Genomic DNA, 24,658 nt, shown 5'->3' on the forward strand with positions numbered 1-24,658 from the left:
GAGAGTTTTTTGCCTGGGCACATTTGTTTATGAGCACTGCAGTATGTTAATGATATCACATTTTTGGTATAGCTTTTAATTTCGACAATGCAATTTGCCATAGTGTCCTATTTAATTAATTCTTCTTCTTCAAGCTTTTTGTGTATAATAATAAGACAGCAGTCACATTTAGAACCACTAGTGTAGTGAGCTGTGTCTTTTAACCACAATGCAGTGTTTTTTTCCCATGATTACATAATTGGAATCACCAGGAGAAGATAGCCCTAATGCATTTATAGCTGATGTATCCAAATTGACACTGTTGCTCCTGCCCTCCACTGAAAACCTTGAAGCAATTGCACTAAAAAAGTCCAATTGGTGCCATTTGGCAGAATTAAATGTGAGAGTAACATGAGCATCCTATCGTATCCTACAATTGCTTTCCTAATAACTATCCCACTATGATGATTTATTGATTAATTCTGTAATAAATACTGTATATACTCTGACTTTAATAAATTAAAGCATCAACTTTCCTATATAGGGCTAATAGCACATAATACTAGCTTTAGTATAGTTTACATTTACAATTTTGTATTCATCTAATTAATTGATTAAAAATGTATTGATAATTGAGGTTAATCAAACAAACAAGATTTGTTAGGATGAAGCCAAGCATGTCTTCTGTTTAATTGATAATAAGTATGTTTATTGATTAATAAGTATGCTCATTTGACAATATCAGTTTCTTAGAATAAACTAAATCTTGTGATTTTAAACCACATCAATCATTATTCAATTATTGAATTACCAGACTTAAATATCTTTTTAATAAGGGGATTTGGGAAATAATACATTTCTAGCCACATTGCCATGTATTTAGTGGGAATTTTTACTAAACCCTTCATTTTTAAAGTCTCCCCGAATCTGAGCGTGTGTCTCTGCCCTTAAGAGTGCTGCATATTTTTGTATATACTAGACAAATACAATACTCTTGTTATGAGTTCTGTGGGTCTCCAGTTCCAGTCCAAGTCCAGTGAATGTGTTTAATGAGTGATTACAGCAGTGTCGACTTCAATGAAATTCTATTAATCTTGCCCTATAACTAACAATTTCTCATAGGTCATGTAATGTTAGGATATATGCAGTAAGTTCATATGAGGAGGACAATTACATGTGAAAAGTCCTAGTATTTGATCATGAATAATTATTATGAATATGTTTTTTTTTTAGAAATTGTATGAGATTTCTAGACTAATACATTGCTACCCATATTGAATCTATTATGCAGAATTCTTAAAACCAAGGTTTTGGAGAAACAATCATAGAATTTACTAAATATAGCTCAACTTTAAAAAAACTTTAATTATATCAATTTCAAGGCATTGTCTGCATGGCCATTGTTGACAAGTTGACAAGACTTGATACAACAGTACAGCTTTATGCAGTAAAGGCCACGCACACACTGTGAGATATAGGATAAGTTATGTTACAGGCATCAGCCCTGTCTGTGTCACTGTGTCACTGCACAGAAATACACCGCAGAGTCAGTCAATTCTGCTGCTTCCTTATGTAGGTTGAAAGTTGACTTATTTTCTGTTGCAGTAAATCCTTTGTTGGTTTTTGATATGTAGTTAGAGACAAGCATCTCTGGAGCTTTATCGGGATGCTGAACATACCAAAAAATATAGTTAGCGCTGGAGTATGTGCAGTTCAGCTGTACTTCCATCCCCTGGAGCACTGACTGCTGGCTGAGAGGTTGCTGAGCAGTTTGCCCATAACCCCTGGCTGCAATATAGAAATCAGAAGGAGATGATGATACACATTCATTAAGACCAGAAATAATAATCATACAGGAGTAAATCACTCACCAAAGACAGAAGCTAAAGCTAGAAAGAGTGGAGCAGTACAAGGCATCATGGCATAGAGAGTAGTGAGCACCCTCACCTCTATCAAACACATGTACTGTAATTTCCTCCCTCAGGATGTAGAACGGTCATATGACCTTTTACACTCAAGAGGGAACTTATTTTACATTATTGTATATTTTGCCTAGAGTTTTATGTCCTGTTTATCTATATAGATATTCTACATCAACATCTGAGTTTGTTGGGGTAGAGATATGTATAACTATTAGAGGGAAGGAAAAAAATTCAACTGGCCTATCCTGGCTAATGTTTATTTTCAGTATTCAGTTCTGATGACACAGCTCCTGCAAAAAACAGTAGCTGCCTTTTTACTGCAGTTTTAAAGTAATACAATATAAAAGTAGATGAGGTTGAGAAAAAACCTTGCATTCAACCATGAACACAACATTTGTGCGTAAGCGAAGTAGCCAAACTGATCTGTTAGCTGATCCTGAGGAAGGTTGATACAATAGTTGCTAATATTCCTCATATATTGCTAAGAAATGTTTTTACTAAATGTATCAACTATGTGTAACAAATTGTAACAGTTGGGATGCTCCTGGATCACTAAACTGCCAGATTGAAACCCGAGAGACACAAACATTAAGCTTCAATTTTGGGAAAACAGTTAAAAGTAAAAGATAGAAAGCAATTGAAAAAAGTCTTTATGGTGAACAACTTGAAAATAACTCAACTGAAAAAAAGTGTTTGGAAGATGAACAACCCCTTTTTTTTTTTTTATAAAACATTATTTTATTTAAATTTTTTACAAAAGAAAAAAAGACATAAACACAATACATTACATCCTCCTATAGTCAGTAGTACGTATAGAGGCTGAGGGAGTTCCCCACCATAGTTTCCACAGCCCTTGTATATACATCAGTTACGTGACCCCTTCCGTGTTATTATTAATACTTCCCCATGGGCTACTGTGTGTAGCTACATATATTACCCCCCTATGCGATTCATTATACAGTGCTATCACATTAACAACCCCTTTAATCCTATCACAATGGTTCCATTGAACTAGTCAGGTAGATTTTGTCTGAAACTCAAAGAGGTGTGAAATTGAGATCTGGTCACAATGGCACCATAACGACTGCATCACACCTTCACAGTTTAACAGATAACGCCTACCTGAATAGATCAATGGAACTAACATTAAACATTGATAGTATTTTTTTTGTGTGCAATGTAAGTATAAAATAATCCTCAAATACTAGACAAGCAGGTGGAGGATTACAGATGCTTTGTCTCTTGACCCTCATCCCCAGAGCAAACAACCATCCTGGGTAAAGCTCAATCACCACTATTCCCTGATTCTCAAATCAACTCTTAAAGGAGAAAGAAACCCTGTAAAAAAAGAAAACCCACCCCACATAGACCCCCCTTCCCTTCTCCCCCCAGACTCACTGCCCCCGGGGAAATGCCACATACTTTATACTTACCCCTCGTTGCAGATTCTGGCAGGGGACATTACGGCATCCATCAACTGGGTCCTCAGTAAGCTGAATGGGAGATCTTCAATCTCCATCAATTTCGGCGCATGTGCAGTTGTTGAAAACCAGCAAACTGCTCCAACTGCACATGTGATCTCCAAATCAGCTTATTAAGGACCCGGAAGATGGATGGATGCCATTAAGTCTGCTGCCAGAATTTGCGATGAGGGGTAAGTATAAAGTATGGGACATTTCTCCGGGAGGGGGGCAGTTAGCCTGGGGGGATGGGGCTCTATGTGGGGTGGGGGGTACAGGGTTTTTTCTACAGGGTTTCCTTCTCCTTTAAACTTCCCCATCTGTTATCTCCTGAGGTTTTCAGTGAAAAAGCTCATGGTGACATCATGTGTTCTCCATGTGTTTTGTTACTACAAAAACAATTACTTTTTCCCCAATGGATAGAGAGCAGACAAAATCGCAATGTCATTAATATTAATTCTGCATGCTTTTTGTTTTTCCAGGAGAAAGTTGAAATTTTGCATATGTGTGATTTTTTTCATTGAAACTCATCACTATGTTGCTAGGCAACACAGTTGCTTTTGTGTCTGATGATTGAGTTGATAGTGCCTAAATGTGTTACCACATGTGTGCATGATAATGTACAATTATACCCATTACCAACATTGCCCCACAGGGGACTGTCATTTGACATTCATATTATTATATAATTTAGCAGCACCATGGACAGAGTCAGTGTTTCTTGTACAGAGGAGGCAGCAGAGAGAGACACTGTGGCACTCACAGCACAATAATACAGCCCAGAGTCAGACACACTGACACCAGAGATCTTCAGCTCAATGAATTTGCTCTCTTTATTCAGTTTTGAGGAATACTTCCCTCCAGGTTCATCATCTTGCATGCTAAACTGATTCCTGAGTAGGATAAAGTGAGGTCTCACTCCTGGTTGTTGGATATACCAGTGAAGGTATGCGTTGTTACTTGTTGTTTCATATGTGCAGTTTAAAGTGACCTTTTCCCCATACTGAACTGACACAAAGGGATGCTGGGAGACTTTATCAGCCTTGGAAAACCCTGGAAGTAAAATAACTATTAGAAAGCAGATTGCCAATACAATGCATAAATCATACAAGCTAAAAAAACATACTAAGAACATATTATGTTTCTTACAGTAAAAAGTGAAATAATGTATATCTCCGCTATACCTACAAATCCTTTGTTCTTACCCAAAACAGTACAAATGAGTGCACAAGGCCACAGATGCATCTCTGAAAAAGAAGACTTGTGTGCTGAGTTTGGTGAGGAGCCTGCTTACTGCCCTTGATGCAATACACACATACAGTACAGGCAGGGCTACTTGCTTACACGTGTAGGCGTGAAAGTCTTGCCTTTAAGGAAAGCAACACCCTAAAAATAAACTGAAAGTGGAACTTACAGCACAAAACTTGTTGTACATAGCAAACAAATGAAGGCATGCAAATGAAATGTCTGCATTTTCATTTCTTAGTTTATATTGCTCATATTAGTGCATTGGCTGCAGTTATGTGGTTCAGGAGGGGGTAGGGTGACCACTTCAGCATTTTACTAAAATACATAGGTTTCATCTGCTTCAGCTTGCTTGAACACATTAGCTACTTTATCAGTGACTTAAAAAATATAGAAATTTGAGTTTTTGCCTATGCAAAAGCAGTTTTTTTGGATGCAAACTCAAATATCATACATTTGCCGTACTCATCCTATAAGGTGAAGTACTGCTACTTTGTATTCACAACATTGAGCATTCACATGTCATCCTTTACCTTCCATGTTGCTATTCACTATTATTCTGGTCATTAAAAATGCTCAGGATTGTCTACAATGATATTTTTAGGTTTCACCTTTGTAACTGCTTCTTTGTACAAGAGAGTCATAGGGATACAGCATGCTCACTTACAACAGACTATAGAGTGGAACATACATGCACCCAAAAGCACCAATGCTCCCTCTTGTGGCCATATACTTCCTAAATACAGAACACGCTAAGTTATATAAAATATTAAATAGTATGGGATCAGTTATCTAGAATGCTTGGGACTTGGATCTTCCTGATAAGGGATCTTTCTGTATTTGGGATCTCCAAAACATAAAAATGATGTAAACATTAAATAAACCCAGTAAGATTTTTTTTGTCACCGATATGAATTTATGCAGCTTAATAACAATCAAGTACAAAGTACTGTTATATCATTATTATTATTATAGGAAATCGTTTTTAAAAAAAATTTAAAAATAAATGGGATGTATGGGCTGATGGCCTTCAAGAAATTTGGAGATTTCTGGTTAATGAGTTTCTGGATAAGGCATCTCATACCTGTATACCAAAATAGCCTGACAACAAGATATCACATACTGTATGTTTCTGGGTTTAAGGTTGCACTGCTGGAAAAATGTGTTGCCCGGCATCTTTTTTTTCCCTAATGTGTACTTATTCAGGTAAAACGCTAGCAGGGAAATGTTTAATATTACTTTCCACTTACTGATTTAAAGATTTCACAAGTGCATTTATTTACTTATAATGATTCATTGGTATCACAATAATAGAAAATGTAATCATCTTAAAAATAAATGACTAAAACAAACATAAACTCAGCACGTTGTGCATTCTGTAAGATTATAACCTATGGCTAGTGACGAGTGAATCTGTCCCTGTCACACTGCTCTTGCACTTGTAAATGAGCCCTCATATACTAGTGAGTACAAAGAGGAAGCGTAGAATGTAGAAGGGGTGCGTCGCCTAGGCAACCAGGACTTGTAAAAGGATTGGAAGGTGCGCATTATAGTTTGAGCCTCTGAGGAAGTCGGATAACAACAAAAAGGGGAAGGCTGTTGACGTCACCCCCAAGCTCCTAGGAACCCACACGTGACATGTTGACAACACGGGTCGGAGTCCAACCACTGACACCAGGGTCCTTAGGCAAAAGGAAAAGGGGTGACACAATATGCCTATTTTTAACTACAAAATTATTAGTGCATAGTTTTTAAGAATATATAGAACAACAAATATCTTTTCACCCTAACTGACTTTTAAAGTGGACCTGCCACCCAGACACAGAAAGCTGTATAATAAAATTCCTTTTCAAATTAAACCTGAAATCCAATTTTTATTTTTTATTAAAGCATTCATAGCTGTTGTAAGCTAATTTAAACATCTCAGCTGTCAATCAAATATTTTCTGCCCCATCTCTATGCCTTAGGCATAGAGGCGGGACAGAAAATTATTTTCTCTTGATATTCAGCACTTACTAGATATTATTGCTCTCCATACATTTCCCCAGTTATCTTCACTGTTTAATTGTGTAGCCAGGGCATGGGGATGGACATCAGGTCCCCCATTCTGGTGCACAAACAAGATTCTGAGATGATGCAAGACTTGTCTTAATAACAGTGTCCACAAAATGGCTCCTGCCTGCTTGCTATAATTATGAGTTCCCATAGTGAAGGAAACACAATTCAAATAATTTATATAGTGTAATTAAAGTTCATTTTGTTTGACTAATGTGATAAAATAGGATTTAGAATATTTTTTTGGGGTGACAGGTCCCCTTTAATATGGTGTATCTAATAGAGCAAATGACCAATCTTCTGAGTTCTCAATTCTTCACAAAATGTGCTTATTATTTCCAACCTAAACTGTTATAAAATATGAAATACCTCGTATTTCAGGAGGGCCCCAAAGTTTTAGGAAAACCTGCACATGGCTATGCTCCCTCATTTTCCTATTCCTAAGGCTTATATGGGCTTGACTTTGACATACTTGATGTAGACATGATTTCAAACAGTAGAGGAAAAGAACCTTGCCACTTGTGTTGCTGTCAGATGGGTTTCAGTTGTGGATTTTCTGGCTCCAATACTTTCATCTAAAGATGGCTGGAGTTGGTTGTGAGAACAGGGTTATTGAGCCCTCTGTTACTTTTTTATTTAAGGTGTCTGCAACAAGCACATTCTAGTACACATACATTTCATAAATAATTAAGGCATATCTATCACCATCTGAGTATAGCCACAAGAATAAGAAACTGTTAGAAAACCATGGACTGCTAGGAAAGAAATGTGGCATCATATCATTTGCTTTAATACTGTAGTAGCAATGCTATTTTGCCTAACATCTACATGAACATTTATCTGGCTCAACACCACATGCAATGTAAAGTCATTGGAATCTGCAGGTTATTATATCCAAAAAGACTGGAATAGAGGGAAAACATAATAAGCAATGCTTAAAACACTTTCAATTAGAGTTTGATCTGGAAAATTATTTAAATGAATGGCTACCTTAAAGGGGTTGTTCATCTTTGAATTAACTTTTAGTATGATGTAGAGAGTGATATTCTGAAACAATTTGCAATTGGTTTTTTATTATTTGTGGTTTTTTAGTTATTTATCTTTTTATTCAGCAGCTCTTCAGTTTGCAATTTCAGCAATCCAGTTGCTTGGGTCCAAATTACCCTAGCAACCATGCATTGATTTGAATAAGAGACGGGAATATGAATAGGAGAGGGCTTTAATAGAATGAAGAATACCACAAAGTAGCAATAACAATAAGGAACAGATTTATTAAGGGTCAAATAATAATTTTTTTTTTTTGTGTCAAAATTCACACATTAAAATTTTAATCCCCCAATTCGAATGTAAAATTTATCACACCTTGACCATGGAAACAGTTCTAATTTCGAATATTTGCCACCTTAAATCTGGCAAGTTAATTTACAAGTCAATGGCAGATGTCCGCTGGCTCATTTGAATATGTTAATTGCCTTCCTGATATCCAATTTTTTTTCAGAGGGAAAATTCGATTCAAATTTGATTCCAATTTTCAGGTTGGGACAATTCAATTGAATATTAGACGTTTGAATTTTTTCTTAAATAACCTCCCATTTGAGTTTCCTTTATTCCCACCGGTTGTGATATTAATTCCCAACTGGCTTTAATCCAAGGAGTTCCGTACCCCGTCCATTTGAGATGTGAGTATGTTCAATTTTATTAGATTAAAAAAATTACATAAATTTGAAATTCGACCTTTGATAAATCTGCCCATAAAAGTATTGCCTTAGAGGGTATTTATTTTTAGATGGAGTCAGTGACCCCTATTTTGAAAGCTGGAAAGAGTCAGAAGAAGAAGGCAAATAATTCAAAAACTATAAAAATGAGGACCAATTGAAAAGAATTAGTCATTCTATAACATACTAAAAGTTAACTTAAAGGTGAACCACCCCTTTAAAGTAAAACTATACATTACAGATGAAACGGAATGCACACACAATGGTTTAACTAAAGTTACTATAACAAAGCAGCAGAACAGTACAGGAGATGAGCTCAGAGTTATGTGACAGGTGGGCTCTGTCCCTGAGTCACTGTGTCACTGGCGGCACAGAAATACACCCCGGAGTCTTGCAGTTCAGCTTTGTCTTTTTTCAGATGGAAAGATGTTTCACTTTTCTTGTGCTCAGCTGAAAATCCTTTTTTTTCTTCATTAAGTAAACTGCTTAGGAGCATCTCTGGAGCTTGGCCGGGATACTGAACATACCAGAAAAGAAAGTCAGCACTGGAGTATGTGCAGTTCAGCTGTACTTCCATCCCCTGAAGCACTGACTGCTGGCTGAGAGGTTGTTGGACAGTTTGCCCATAACCCCTGGCTGCAATATAGAAATCAGAAGGGAATGATGATACACATGCAGACAAGAAAGAATAATGATATATAAGTAAATCACTCACCGAAGACAGAAGCTAAAGCTAGAAAGAGTGGAGCAGTACAAGGCATCATGTCATAGGGATTAGTGGGTGCTGTCTCCTCTACCAGGCACATATACTGTAATTTCCTCCCTCAGGATGTAAGACAGTCACATGGCCTTTTATACTCAGGAGGGAACTGACAAACTTTGTTTTAAATATGGTTATATTTTGCCTTATGTCCTGATTATCTATTTAAATATTCTACTGGCTATTGGCACATCATCATGTAACTGGATTCAAATCACAGTTCGACACAATAAGTTATATAAGTAGAAGCAATGTTTCATTTTGCTGAGTGTCACATGCTAGATTTACTAAGGGATTCACATTTTCATTCACTGATTTATTCTGTTTTGTGATAAAAATGGGGTGATCTCAATAGTCTCAATGCAATAGTCTTCTGTGTGCCCTAATCTGTACATCCCAACCAAAAAAGTGAAAGTGGTGGTCTTTGATTCCATTAATTGTTATTGTCACTAAGTTTTGCCAAGTTGGCAGAAATCAGAACTCATGTGGGCTCATACTCGATTGTTAGTAGGGATGCACCAAATCCTTGAATCCTTTGCGAAAATATTTGGCTGAATACTGAACCGAATCCTTTCCATTTGGATAAAATGGAGTCTGAGGGACATGGCCTTTCCATAATTCAGAGCTTTCTGGATAATGAGTTTCCAGATAACCGATCCCATATCTGTACCTATAGCAGTCAAACGAAAGTTCAAGCCCCACTTGAAGGCCCAACCTTTGTCCTGGTACCCTCTTAAATATATAGAACAGAAAATATATAACAACCTCAAATGTCATCCTAACTGACTTAAAGCTGGGCTTTCAGGCATATCTACGAGAGCAAATGTCCCAGACCTCTCACTAACATGACCTTCAGAATGAGCCCCTAGCCACTGCTTCAAGCCCACCAGAGGGACTCGTCCTACAGTTTGGAAACCATTAGCCTATAAGGTTCAATTATGTACCAGTTGAATCATGCATGGGAGGGACTTGTAATTATATTACATGTAAATATATTACATGTCCCACCTGCATGCTGTCCCTTCTTGTCCTAACTTGCTGGTGCAATTTACTGTCAGTCTTCCATTTAATTTGCCTGATTGCTGTGCATATTTATGAAGGAATTCTGGGAAGTGTTGCATTGTCTGTAAATATACATGTTAACTGTTTTGTGTTTTGCACAAGTGCATTTTTATTTGTAAATGTCCCCTTTTTAGAAAAAAGAGTCATAGGCTACATGGCACATGATAGGCTTTTAGGAGAAGGGTAATAACTTCCCAATAATTCCATTAGTAATATACAAAAGAATAACAATGTAACATTTGTACTGTACGTTGTACTGTACATTTTTCACTTTCTAATGGTGGCTCAGTATTGTTTTCATCCCATATTTTGATGGCCTGTCATATATACAGTATGTGTAGAAATGTCAGATATCTTCTATTAGATAATTATTTTGCTACATATTTATTTTACAAATCAATTTCCTGGTTTGATGCTGCTCCCATGTGGGAACTATCATGCATTACATTTATTTGTAAACCTCTAAAAAACCATTTCATAATTTCCTGTTTAACAAAATGTTTTTTTTTGTTCCATTGTGGCCAGGAACTGTATGAATCCTTTCTTCCAGGCTACAAAAGAGGAAAGCAGAAGATGTAGATGACTAGGGAGTAGATACAAAGAGGGGGAGGTAAATGGAGAAAAATATAGATGAGAAGAAACAAAAAAGTGGATGCAGAAGGGGATGAAATTGAGCAAAGAAAGAGGGATTGAGAAACTAATGGGGAATTAAACAACATACATGGAGAGAGTGAATGGAGAGGGATGGAGTAGATATACACAGGGATAATTAAGCAAGACAAGAAAAAGTCATGGTAGAAGTAGAAAGATATGTGATTAGGAATTTGCGGACTTGAATTTGGAGCTGCTCCTGTAAACCCAAATATAAACCCCCAGCAGATTATTATGAGTCATTGTCAGCACTGCAAATTCTACATTTCCTTTTAAAAGTGTACTGGCCTAACTATAAGTAGGGTTGCCCTCTTTACTTTATTTTCTTACTGGCCTGCAGTGGAAAGGCACCAATATCATTGGTGCGGGTTGCTGATGTCACAGGGTGGAGAATGGGAGGTTCTGTGATGTCAGGCGGAAGGTAAATGGGAGGATTAGGGGAGTATGAGGGAAAGAAAGCTGTAGAAGCAGGATTGGAAGACAGGGTTTAACACCAATATACATTAGGGAGTAGAGGAAAACATCAATGATTACAAATTTACCAGCAGTTACATTGCCAGTAAATCTGTAATACTGGCACCGGCTTTAGCTGGTGAATTACAGGCTAGGCTGTCAATTATCAGCCAGGTGGCAATGCTATCTAGAAAAAGGAGAAAACCATAAGGGATTCTACAGGAATATTATACTATGCAATTCGAGGGTACTTGGGATGTGTGACATACTGAAGTCTTGCTCAAAGCACAGGGTGCTGGGTAATAACACAGAAAATACTTAGTCTATATATAAGGAGGCCTATTTATCTAAATTCAATTTGTGAATTTTTTTCATCCTAAATTAACTCAAATACTTAAACTGGAATGTGTGCTTGGTTATTAAAAAAAAAATGAACAAAGCCATTTGCATTATACTCATCATTTTCAATGAGTCTATAAACTCAAGGAATGGTTAAAAACTTCAAAAACTTGAATTGTAAAAATCTCTTAAATTTTGCTAGGATGCTTCCACTGACTTGAACATGAACTTGCAAGCTTTTAGATGCTGTGGCTTTTCTGGCCTAAATTTGCAATAAATGACTCCAAAACTTACATGAACAAATTCTAGAGATGAGAAAACATTGGACTGCTGGGGAAAAACACGGTATTGTGCCATTTAAATACTGAAGAAGCATTGCTATTTTGCCTATTACAGTATCTCGCTAATCTTTTATATGGTTCAGCATCAGATACAAAATATGGTTACAGATATTTTATGGTTTTATGGTTACAGATATTTTCTTACTATGGCAGCCAAGGAGGCTGCCATAGTAAGAAAAACAAACAATTTCTAAAATACTTTTGAAGCCTTATTTGTTTTTTCATTTTAAATGAATGGCTGCAATAATACAATATAGAGTACCCCTGAAATACAGTTTTTATAAATATCGTTAAAAATGGAAATGCAATTGCACATGAAGCAGCAGAACCGTACAGGAGATGAAGAGCTCAGCCTGAGAGTTATGTGACAGGTGGGCTCCATCCCTTAGTCACTGTGTCACTGACACCACAGAAATACACCCCGGAGTCTTGCAGTTCAGCTTTGTCTTTTTTCAGATGGAAAGATGTTTCACTTCTCTTGTGCTCAGCTGAAAAGCCTTTGTTTTCTTCATTTAACACGCTGCTTAGGAGCATCTCTGGAGCTTGTCTGGGATACTGAACATACCAGAAAACATTTGCAGAGCCAGAAATTTTGTATGTACATTCCAGATACACAGATGTTCCTTGCAGGATGGATTGAGGCTGATGTGTCTGCTCAACAGACTGTCCATGGTTTGTACCTGCAAATACAATGACAATGTCCTAAAGGCAGGAATCCGAAGCATTGTGTTTACTGATGACTATGATTTATACCAGAAACTATATGAAATGAATGTTCTGTACCGCAGTTAATATTAGTTGCTCTACAAGCCTGAAATACTGAACAAAATAAATAAAATACAGTATATCAAATGGTTGCTCTGAGAATAACATTCATCTTTTCCTCAAATCATTAATATTGAGGGCTATTACACACCTATTAGGGATACCCAAAGCAAGAGAATTATGAAGAATGAAAACATGACTGCTCTTTCTGCCTTCTGTAACCACAATGTCTCCTGTTCAAGCAAGTAGTTAAATAGGTGCACTTTTCTTTTATCACATGCCACTTCCTGAGAGACTGGGATGCCATCAGTCTGAAAAGCCTTTTAAAAAGTCTAACTAGCTTTTATACTTCTTATTTGCAGTTTTCAAAGCTCTTCACCTAATGCACATTTGAGCATTTTAGGGATGAATTCCCCTGTGGGTAGTGACTGGATGGCATTCATATAAATTAATATTCAGAGTGGAATAAGACATTATTGCCATTTTTTCTGCTGGTGGCAAAAACACCAGCTAATCTTTTAGCCCAATGGAGAGATTTATAAACAGAGTAGTTCTTGATTTTTTTGTGGAAAAATGTTATTGAATGTTCCTCTACTTGTTCTATTTTCAAGTGTGTGACAGTAACTAAGATTTTTAGTCATGTGGATGCTCCAGGGGCTGTTTTTACCTGATGCAGCAGCTCCCATAATATACCTCCCCTTACACCATTGAACGCTTCTAAAATAAAATTGAAAGTTTGCTCTTAACGTTACCTTCAGCATTAGAATTTTTTGTTCTCCCCCCCCCCATTGTTTTAGTCAAGAGATTTAGAGGGCATTCTTCAGTATCTAACATCTTTGCAGTAGTGTTTACTGTGTTATTTGCTTTAAATGGGTATTGAACACCCGTCATTGTTATAATCAAGACTTATATAATGAATGGTAAGATAATTAACAGTGAGTACCTACATAATTATATATTACAGTATTTTGAGTCAGACCCAGGTACCCATGGTTCACTGATGTAGCAAGCTTGGACTGTAATAAAAATAACTCAGGGTTTATTTCTTTGCTGGCAAGTTGTGATGACAACCAAAGTGCACTATATCATATCTGTGGGTAAATCCTCTTTGTTTTTATTGTTTCACAGTCAGTTTGGCTTTTGTTTGTTGGGGTCAGTGACACTGAGAATCAGATAGAATTGTCAGTTTCAGGTCAGAATCGGGGGAGTTATGTGACAAGTGTCAGGTCTGACTGTAGAACTGTGTCACTTGCAGCACAGAAATACACGGCAGAGTCTGTCACTTTGGCTTCTCCTTTACAGAGATGGAAATCTTTCTTTTCAATTTTCACTGTAAATTCTCCATTAGACTTTTGTCCCAAATTATTAACCAGCAATTCCAGAGGTTTATTAGGATACTGGACATACCAATAAAGATAATCAGCCCCAGAGTGTGTGCAGTTGAGCTGTACATATTCCCCCTGTAGTACTGAAAGATGGGTGACGGGTTGCTGAACATTCTGTCCATAAGAGCCAGCTGCAATACAGAAATAAAAAAATATATATATGCAATAATAAATGCAGACAGGGGGCTTGTACAATAATTTATGTTGGTGGAAAACTCAGTCACTCACCAAACAGAGAAGCTAATGCCAAGAGGAGAGGAGCAGTAGGAGACATCATGTCACAGTGAGCACTTCCCCTGTACTGAGCCCATATAAGCTGTTTCCTCTCTCAGCATGTAGAACAGTCATGTGATCCAGGTTGTTGCACCTCAAGGGCTATGTTAGGGCACTTATTCCCAAACTATGGGGCAGGGAGAAATAGTGAGGGTAGTCTGTACACCCAATTATGGAGGCAATTTAGCTTGAAAAGATTTAGATGCTAATAGAGGAGTGGCCAAAAAACAAGAAAGGCTTGAACAACTTGAGGCAAACAGAAACCATGTGAAAAAACCTAAACAAAAAAAAACTATTCTTGCTGCCAATGTTATTAATAGGGCTTAAAAATAGGAAAGCCATTATAAAACTCATCTCTAAATTTCACATAAAAGAACTCTGCCTAATCTATTCCTGCATAAGTGGAGACTGTATAACAAGCAGACTGTACCTGAGCGCCATGCAAAAATAATATTATAAAGGAAAGAAGTATTGCTACATGAACTTTCATTGGATGCACAGTTGATCATTTATCAACTGTAAGATAAGAAAATATGGATTTATTAGTCATTTTGTGCAATGCAGGCTTGTGGACTGAGGGTATTAACAACCAAGGTCTCTTGTTTGCACAGAAGTAGATCTTATTGGTTTTATTTATCGGAATTATGTCAGAATTTACTAGCAGACTCTGTCATTGAGTGACTGCTCTTGTGTGAACAGATTAATATTGTTATAGCCAATATGAAGAATAGGCACCTACTTACAAGCATGTAAGGACTCTTTCAGAGATTTCAAGTCTATAGGCTAAAGTAGAGGTAGTAGCGTAGTATAGGCTATAATCGATTTACATTATACTTATGACAACTCAAATACAGACAACTTTTGATACTGTGGAGGTGCAAAATGCCCATCAACTGCCTAAAAGGTGAGACGTAAATGCAAGTTGTAGTTCTCTACCGCTTCTTAAGTGTCATATGGTGCCCCTTCATGTAATAAACTTGTCACGTGAAAGTAGAATTGCACTGCAAACCTGTTCACAAAATACCATCAAATATCTGCATCTAATGAGTATGAGCTGCTCTCTTGTGGATGTTTTGAGGTATTACAGTAATTTTATCAAATTGACAACATACCTTATAGATCTAAATTTGTAAGATGTAGCCATGCACACAACCACTGTGTTTTCATTGGAAACCAAACTCATTTGAACCTCTAAAGGGGAACTTGAAAGGCTAACCTCTGTACATAGTTTTATTCAGCATCATTTGGCTAATACAGGTTTATCAATCCTTTCACCTCTGTACCACCCCTTGTACCTCAATTCACCCATTCTGATAATTCTGTCATAGGCAGGGGTATTGCTAGTTTTTCAATAGACCTAGAGCACAGACTTAAAATTAAGGAGATGCATTAACTATGGGATCTGCTGGTTTGTTATATGCTGCACACTAGCAACAGAGCAAATCCACTGTGTAAAAAAACTGTGTAAATAACCAGTTACATAGTTACATAGTTAAATTGGGTTGAAAAAAGACAAAGTCCATCAAGTTCAACCCCTCCAAATGAAAACCCAGCATCCATACATACACCCCTCCCTACTTTTAATTAAATTCTATATACCCATACCTATACTAACTATAGAGCTTAGTATCACAATAGCCTTTGATATTATGTCTGTCCAAAAAATCATCCAAGCCATTCTTAAAGGCATTAACTGAATCAGCCATCACAACATCACCCGGCAGTGCATTCCACAACCTCACTGTCCTGACTGTGAAGAACCCCCTGCGTTGCTTCAAATGAAAGTTCTTTTCTTCTAGTCTAAAGGGGTGGCCTCTGGTACGGTGATCCTCTTTATGGGTAAAAAGGTCCCCTGCTATTTGTCTATAATGTCCTCTAATGTACTTGTAAAGTGTAATCATGTCCCCTCGCAAGAGCCTTTTTTCCAGAGAAAACAACCCCAACCTTGACAGTCTACCCTCATAATTTAAGTCTTCCGTCCCTCTAACCAATTTCGTTGCACGTCTCTGCACTCTCTCCAGCTCATTTATATCCCTCTTAAGGACTGGAGTCCAAAACTGCACTGCATACTCCAGATGAGGCCTTACCAGGGACCTATAAAGAGGCATAATTATGTTTTCATCCCTAGAGTTAATGCCCTTTTTTATGCAAGACAGAACTTTATTTGCTTTAGTAGCCACAGAATGACACTGCCCAGAATTAGACAACGTGTTATCTACAAAGACCCCTAGATCCTTCTCATTTAAGGAAACTCCCAACACACTGCCATTTAGTGTATAACTTGCATTTATATTATTTTTGCCAAAGTGCATAACCTCGCATTTATCAACATTGAACCTCATTTTCCAGTTTGTTGCCCAGTTTTCCAGTTTAGACAAATCACTTTGCAAAGTGGCAGCATCCTGCATGGAACCTATAGTTCTGCACAATTTAGTATCATCTGCAAAAATAGAAACCGTACTTTCAATGCCCACCTCCAGGTCATTAATAAACAAGTTGAAAAGCAAGGGACCTAGTACAGAGCCCTGTGGTACTCCACTAACAACACTGGTCCAATTAGAAAATGTTCCATTTACCACCACTCTTTGTAGTCTATCTTTTAGCCAGTTCTCTATCCAGGTACAAATACTATGTTCCAGGCCAACATTCCTTAATTTAAACAGTAACCTTTTGTGTGGCACTGTATCAAATGCTTTAGCAAAGTCTAAGTAAATCACATCCACTGCCATCCCAGAATGGAGGTCTCTACTTACATTCTCATAAAAAGAAATTAAGTTAGTCTGGCAAGATCTATTATGCATAAAACCATGCTGGCACAAACTCATAGTATTATGATTTGCTATGAAGTCCAGTATCTTATCCTTTATTAACCCTTCGAAAAGCTTTCCTACCACTGACGTCAGACTAACTGGCCTATAGTTTTGAGGCTGAGAACGGGATCCTTTTTAGAATAGAGGCACCACATTAGCAATTCTCCAGTCTCTCGGCACTATGCCAGATCTCAATGAATCCTGAAATATTGAGTAAAGAGGTTTGGCAATCACAGAGCTAAGCTCACTAATTACCCTGGGATGAATACCATCTGGCCCTGGACCTTTGTTAATCTTAACATGTTCTAGTCTCTTTTGAATTTCTTCATGTGTGAACCATTTATCATTAGTTGTATTACTAGAATTGGGACTGTTAAGAAGGAAACCTTCACTTACTGGTTCCTCATTTGTGTAGACAGATGAAAAATATGAATTCAGAATTTGCGCTTTTATTTTGTTTTCATCAACCAGCTGACCCCCCTCTGATAGTTCTGGGAGTACTGACAAACACACATATTGTCACCCACACTCTCAATTAGTCATACGTTCACAGATATGTCATTAGCAATAGTAGTTTGAGCTAATGTTTTGTTTGAACAATATGCTGTAGGGCCAGTAGCCCCTTACTGTTTCTTTAGATTAACCCATCCTTTTATGGAACAGTCAAAAACATTCTAAACCATGGGCATTCTAAGCTTTAATTGATACATGATGCATGTGTTATATGAAAGGCAGCTGATATAATTGGTACAGGTATGGGACCTGTTATGCAGAATGCTCGGGACCTGGGGTTTTCTGGATAATGGATCTTTCCGTAATTTGGGTCTTCATGCCTTAAGTCTACTAGAAATTTGTTTAAACATTAAATAAACCCAATAGGCTGGATTTGCTTCCAATAAGGATTAATTATATCTTAGTTGGGATCAAGTACAAGCTACTGTTTTATTATTACAGAGAAAAAGGAAATCATTTTTAAAAATTTGGATTATTTAGATAAAATGGAGTCCATCGAAGACAGCCATTCCGTAATTCGGAGCTTTCTGGATATCGGGTTTCCGGATAAGGCATCCTATACCTGTACTATAGTTGCTGAAATTCAACAGATGCTGCTGAGAAATGTGTCATACAAAATACAGGTTGTGCCATGGCATAAAGGGTCAGGTCAATAGACAGGTCTAGGGCAGATTATATATAGAGATTGGGGAAGAGAGAGGGTGAAATTGGGGTGAACCAGGATCTTAAAGGATAACTAAATCCCAAAAATGAATATGGCTAAAAATGCCATATTTCATATACTGAACTTATTGCACCAGCTTAAAGTTTCAGCTTGTCAATAGCAGCAATGATCCAGAACTTCAAACTTGTCACAGGGGGTCACATGCTCTGAGCAGCTGTTGAGAAGTTAAGATTAGGGGTCGTTGAAAATGATTAAGCAGAAAATGAGTTTGGCCTGTAATATAAACTGATGCTACAGGGCTGATTATTTAATTCTGATGCTAGTTGCACTGGTTTCTAAGCTATGTAGTAAGTATCTGTAGTAATTACTTATAAGCCTTATATTGTGACATATATATTCTATGTGTACTGTATATTGTGAGTCAGTCCCTAAGCTCAGTAAGTGACAGCAGCACAGAGCATGTGCAGTGAATCAGCAGAAAAGAAGATGGGGAGCTACTGGGGCATCTTCAGAGGCACAGATCTGCTAAAGGCTTGTGGTTGCCTTGGGCTGGTACAGAAGCCCGAAATATTATGTACACCATTTCTAGCTACTTCTTTAGTTAAGCTTTAGTTCTCCTCTAAGTGGGCCATAGCCTTGGTAGGTGTCTTACTAGATATACTGGTAAAATACCGGCCAGGTGGCACCCATAGGTATCATCATGCCAGCATGGTAAAGTCTATGCTTCCATTTGATCTATTCTGCTCTTGTCTGTGAATGTTCTTCCAGGTCATGGTACATCTATAGTTATAAGTCAAATCAACTGAATTTGCTGTATTTTTCTTTTTTCTTGATGACATTTCATTAGTGATTGGACTGGCTTTCTCAATTGAATTTTCAGAATTGAGAAAGTCAGTCGGATGGCTAGTGAAACATCTTCAAGGAAAGCAGACAAATACAGCAAGTCCAGTTGATTTATTACTCTCCAATGGCAATGCCAAGTTATAATCCTAGTTTAAAATGCCACTTTAATTACAATAGGAATGTGCTTAATCGAAATACTTTATTGACATCTGTGTTTGGCCACAGGATTAAGAAACTCTGAGGCAAACATTGGACTGCTGGGAAAATAATGTAGCATCATGACTTTTAATGGAATACTGGCCCGTTTTGCTTCGCCGAAAGATTTGCAAAACTGCTGAAAAATTCCCAAAAACTATTGAAGTCAATAGGTGACAAATGTTTTTCTGCGTGGCAATTTTTTACACGAGCAACAATTTTCTCTCACACCAAGGGGCACATTTACTTAGCTCGAGTGAAGCAATAGAGGAAAAAATACTTTGAATTTTGAAAGTTTTGAAAGTTTTTTGAAAGAACTAATTGCGGTAAATCCTTCGACTTCGATATTCAAAGTCGAAGGATTTACCTTCGGCAGTCGATATTCGACCCTAAGTAAATGTGCCCCCAAATGTATTAAAGTCAATGGGCTTTTCTTTTTTTTTTTTTTTGCACTGACTTTCTTTTCTCTGCGGGATGGTAACCTTAAATTATACAGTACATTACAGGTAAAACTGAATGCACACAGAGTAGTCCTGAAGTATTTATAAAATTCATAAAGAATGCAAATGTGATTACACTGAAGTTACTATAACAAAGCAGCAGAACAGTACAGGAGATGAGCTCAGAGTTATGTGACAGGTGGGCTCTGTCCCTGAGTCACTGTGTCACTGACAGCACAGAAATACACCCCGGAGTCTTGCAGTTCAGCTTTGTCTTTTTTCAGATGGAAAGATGTTTCACTTTTCTTGTGCTCAGCTGAAAATCCTTTTTTTTCTTCATTTAGTAAACTGCTTAGGAGCATCTCTGGTGCTTGGCCGGGATACTGAACATACCAGAAAACATTAGCAGAGGTGGAAATTTTGTATGTACATTCCAGATACACAGATGTTCCTTGCAGGATGGATTGAGGCTGCTGTGTCTGCTCAACAGACTGTCCATGGTTTGTACCTGCAAATAAAATGGCACAGGCAGGAATTAGAAGTACGACATTTACTGATGAGTATTATCTGTAACTGAAACTGTATGGACTGTATGTTATATATATATATATATATATATATATATATATATATATATATATATATATATATATATATATATGCTCTACAGACCTGAAAAAGAATTTAAACAAAATAGTTGAGAGTATATCAGGTGGGAACATTGAGCACAGCATTCATCTTCTACTCAAAAGTGATCTCATTAATAATGAGTGTTATTACACACCTATTAGGGACACCCAAAGCAAGAGAATTACGAAGAAGTAAAACATGACTGCTCTTTCTGCCTTCTGCAACCACAATGTCTCTGGTTCAAGAACAGAATAGTTTAAGAAGTGATGTGCTTGTGTTTTATCATGTGCCACTTCCTGAGAGATTGGGACACCATCCGCCTGAGAAGCCTTTTAAAACTTGTTATATGTTTACAAACACTCACATTATTTAGGACAGTTTTAGAAGCTCTGCAGCTAAATCATACAAGCACACTTTCTGGAAAGTGTATAGTGTCACTTAGATTTTCTCACACAAGAAAATGATTGCACAAATGATTGCACAAGGTAGACCTTGTGTAGACTTTAACAGTAATGCAACTCAAGAATTACAGAAAACTCAGGAGAATGAGCAATAGAAAGATTTCCAGTTGAACACATTTTATTTTTTTAGTTGAGTTAACTTTCAGTATTTAGTTGTTTTTTCTTTATTTGTAATAATAACAGTAGCGGATATTCCATTGAAGGAGAAAAGGAAAGAAGGAAAGGTGGAAGAAAGACAAGAAAAGTAAACGTGCAGATCAATAAAGGGCTTGCATTTAAAGACACTAATACAGTTGAGGTTGGTAGTGAATAGGATACATAGTCAAGCAGATATAAAGGTTATATACAACACTAGAGTATAAATGGATTATTGTTAAAATTCATGTTTTGGACAAATGCTAGCCAGTAGTTCCAGTCCTTATAACACCCGAGGAAATTTTGCATTATAGTTGATTGAACTGCAACTTTCAGTATTTTATAGAATGTCCTATCCTTACCAAGCTTTCAAATGACATTCATTATTTAGTTTCATAACGATTTGATTTCCTCATCTGCCTTGATTCAGCTTTCATTTCAAAATGCTGGTTGTTGGAAGTCACTGACCCCAGCAACAAAAACTCACTCTGTGAGGCTACAGTTTTATTCTTGTTGTTACTTTTATATTACTTATGTTTCTGTTCAGTCCCTCTCCTATTCATCATCCAGTCTCTGATTCACATTGGAACCTAGTCTATGATTATCACCCTAATGACATGGGGTTATTTAACATCCTAGATAACAGATGCCAACAAGTACATGCAATATATATTGATCGCTTTGAGCAATATTGATATAGTTTAACATTGAAATAATATTGCATAGTACAATGTCATTCATTTTTCTTCTTCAAGTTAAAAATAATGCAATTTTATGATTTATATTTTCATAGTTGAAGATGCCGCCACTGGATGGAGCATCTTGGTCTTTTAACAAAAGCTATAGTGTAAATAATTCCTAATGACAAAAGCGAAAATGTTTTGCATGTGGGTGCTCCAGGCCTTTAATTTATTTTTTGTGCTCATCCTTTAAGAACAGGATTACCCCATGTCACAAGCATTGCACTTTAAAGCTTCTTTACAATAGTTGGCACATAATCACAATGTGCCACTGGCTGCCTGTCCAATACAAGTTCCCTGTGAGTGCAATACTGATACAGTAGCCTGATATGACTTCTGGTAGTTGTTTATAATTTATTTACTAACAGGTGTAGAGGACAATTCGATAGCGAAAGAGACCATTGCTAATTCAGTTTTGCCCCCTTTCACCTGGTGCATTTTCGCTCTGGCAAACAATCGTTACTCCACAAATTCATTAAAGTGCGAATTTAACAGAACGTTACCACTTTTGCCAGGGTTTCCTTCACCACCTTAGACCTTATAAGATTAAGCTACATCTTCCTCAATCTTAGGTCAGTGACATCATATCCTGTATGCTGAAAAGTCATAAAAATTATAAACAAAAACATTTTTAAGTTTTTAAGCAGGATTGTCATTAAAAGTTGTAACTATTAAAAATTTTTGTTTTAACCTTTTTTACTATTTGAGGGGCATGCCACTTTTTTTTAGGGTGGGCTCATGTCTAGGGCATTAGGAGATCTCATTTGTCTTTATTTTGCTTCCTTGAACATTTATAAGAAGTGGGCACTTCAAGCATTTGCACCAACATCTCTAATAAAGACATTTATATGACCTATTTGTACCCCACACTATTCAAATTGACCTAAGCGCAAGTGTATTAACAAAGTTTCGCTCAGCAGAAACAAATGTTAGCGAAAGTTCCATGAACTGCTTGTGCTGACAAATTAAAGCTACCGAAATGTTGCCAGTGTATGGCTGCCGTGACACAACTTCGCATTTTAGTGAATTAGCGCATGCACTGCGAATTTAAATCTGATTAAGTGGCGCTAAGTGATGCGGAGAAGGTGAATATTCATCCTTTAGTGAATTTGCCCCATTGTATGATGATTTATGTTAATATGTGTAATGTAGATAAGGGCCATTGTTGATGCCTAATTTTTTTTGCAGTATAGACAGCAAGAAAAGATGGATCAGTGAAAAGAAACATTTGGAAGTTGGAAAGAAAACATCTGGGAAGAAGGAAACAATTCTGAGATGTTAAGTGAATAACAAGGGAAAATAGAGCGCATTAATGCTTAAACAAAAAAAACAGACAAAAGAAAAGACAGATTGGGAGATACTGGATTAAATCCACTTTTACTATAATGTAAACAGTAATACTGGAATACTGGAAGTCTTTATTTATTTTTTTGAATTTATGTAGTTAAGTTGCAATTTGAAGGCTTGTAATTTCACATCATCTCATATCTAATATGTGCTTGCAAAAGCTCCATTATCCTAGTGAACATACAGTATAGAATAGTGGAAGTCTGAATGGAAGATGCACAGGCAAAGGTCGTGAATAGGATTAGCAATAGAAAATAACATTTACAATGTCAGTGAAGCTTAACAGTCAATTTGGCTTTTGTTTGTTGGGGTTTGTGACACTGAGAATCAGAGATGGAGTTATGTGACAAGTGTCAGGTCTGACTGTAGAACTGTGTCACTTGCAGCACAGAAATACACGGCAGAGTCAGTCACTTTGGCTTCTCCTTTGCTGAGATGGAAGTCTTTCTTTTCCACATTCACTGTAAATTCCCCATTTGACTTTTGCCCCAAATTATTAAACAGCAATTCCAGAGCTTTATTAGGATACTGGACATACCAGTAAAGATAAATAGCCCCAGAGTGTGTGCAGTTGAGCTGTACATATTCCCCCTGTAACACAGACACTTGGCTGAGTGGTTGCTGAATGGTCTGTCCATAAGAGCCAGCTGCAATAAAGAAATTAAAATAAATAAATGCAGATGGGGGCTTGTACAATAATTTACTTTGGGGGAAAACTCAGTCACTCACCAAACAGAGAAGCTAAAGCCAAGAGGAGAGGAGCAGTAGGAGACATCATGTCACAGTGAGTAGTGAGTGCAGCCTCTGTACTGAGCCCATATAAGCTGTTTCCTCTCTCAGCATGTAGAACAGTCATGTGATCCTGTATGTACAGATGCAGCCACTTTGGTTTGTCTGTTTGACACAGAATAACTAAACACAGATATCCCATTTATCTCATTTAACACAGAAAACTGTGTCACAACATCCCATCTAATTAAAGCATTCACCATTGTGAACAATGGTGCTTTGGTATGCTAATGAAAAGGTTAAATGCATTAAATGAGTTAAGATAACTTTAGATAACACAGTTTCTTCAATTAACTCTGAGTCATGACGCATTTAACTCACAAATCCAAGTGGCTTCATCTGTAGCACCTCTTGGGTTGTGATAGGGTACTATGGGGCTGGGATCTCTTGAGTTTCAGCTCCAGGGAAATGGTGAGGACAGTCTGCGCACTAGGGAAAAATTGATGTATAATTTATGTACATTATATACTTGCTCGGAATGGAAATGGAAAGTAAAGTAAGTTTGACTCTAGCCTGCACAGAACTGGTCCTTATTGGTTTCAGTTTCATAACTGTTCATGATTATGATAAAAATAATAATAACTCATTAAAAAAGCACAGGCACCTACTTTTCATAATTCATCAAAGGACAGTATTCATTTCAGGGACTTAACAATGCCGCAAATTATTATATTCATTTTATTATT

At 37.1% G+C, this 24,658-nt stretch overlaps 2 protein-coding genes and 2 gene segments (V, D, J or C); all 4 read right to left on the minus strand.

The window, feature by feature from the left end:
* Positions 1-14,458, minus strand: part of trac.L (T cell receptor alpha constant L homeolog) — an 87,619-nt gene extending 73,161 nt beyond the window's left edge. Inside the window, 3 exon segments of the mRNA XM_041565362.1 lie at positions 12,376-12,662; positions 14,155-14,263; positions 14,361-14,458. Of these exon segments, the coding sequence (XP_041421296.1) occupies positions 12,376-12,662; positions 14,155-14,254 (387 nt within the window). The 5' untranslated portion in view covers positions 14,255-14,263; positions 14,361-14,458.
* Positions 8,542-9,631, minus strand: LOC121394431. The segment is given in 2 exon segments: positions 8,542-9,012; positions 9,092-9,631. Coding segments are annotated over 2 exon segments (405 nt in total).
* Positions 14,459-19,852: 5,394 nt separating the features above from the next.
* Positions 19,853-20,730, minus strand: tra.L (T cell receptor alpha locus L homeolog). The gene is made up of 2 exons (XM_018259759.2): positions 20,655-20,730; positions 19,853-20,378 (listed from the first exon to the last, which is right to left on the minus strand). The coding sequence occupies exons 1-2, from the start codon at positions 20,698-20,700 to the stop codon at positions 20,059-20,061; spliced, it is 366 nt and encodes a 121-aa protein (XP_018115248.1). The 5' UTR covers positions 20,701-20,730; the 3' UTR covers positions 19,853-20,058.
* Positions 20,731-23,522: 2,792 nt separating this feature from the next.
* Positions 23,523-24,039, minus strand: LOC121400909. The segment is given in 2 exon segments: positions 23,523-23,830; positions 23,913-24,039. Coding segments are annotated over 2 exon segments (435 nt in total).
* Positions 24,040-24,658: the final 619 nt, after the last annotated feature.

This window comes from Xenopus laevis, chromosome 1L (genome assembly GCF_017654675.1).
Source record: "Xenopus laevis strain J_2021 chromosome 1L, Xenopus_laevis_v10.1, whole genome shotgun sequence".
In the NCBI taxonomy this organism is placed as follows: Eukaryota; Metazoa; Chordata; class Amphibia; order Anura; family Pipidae; genus Xenopus; species Xenopus laevis.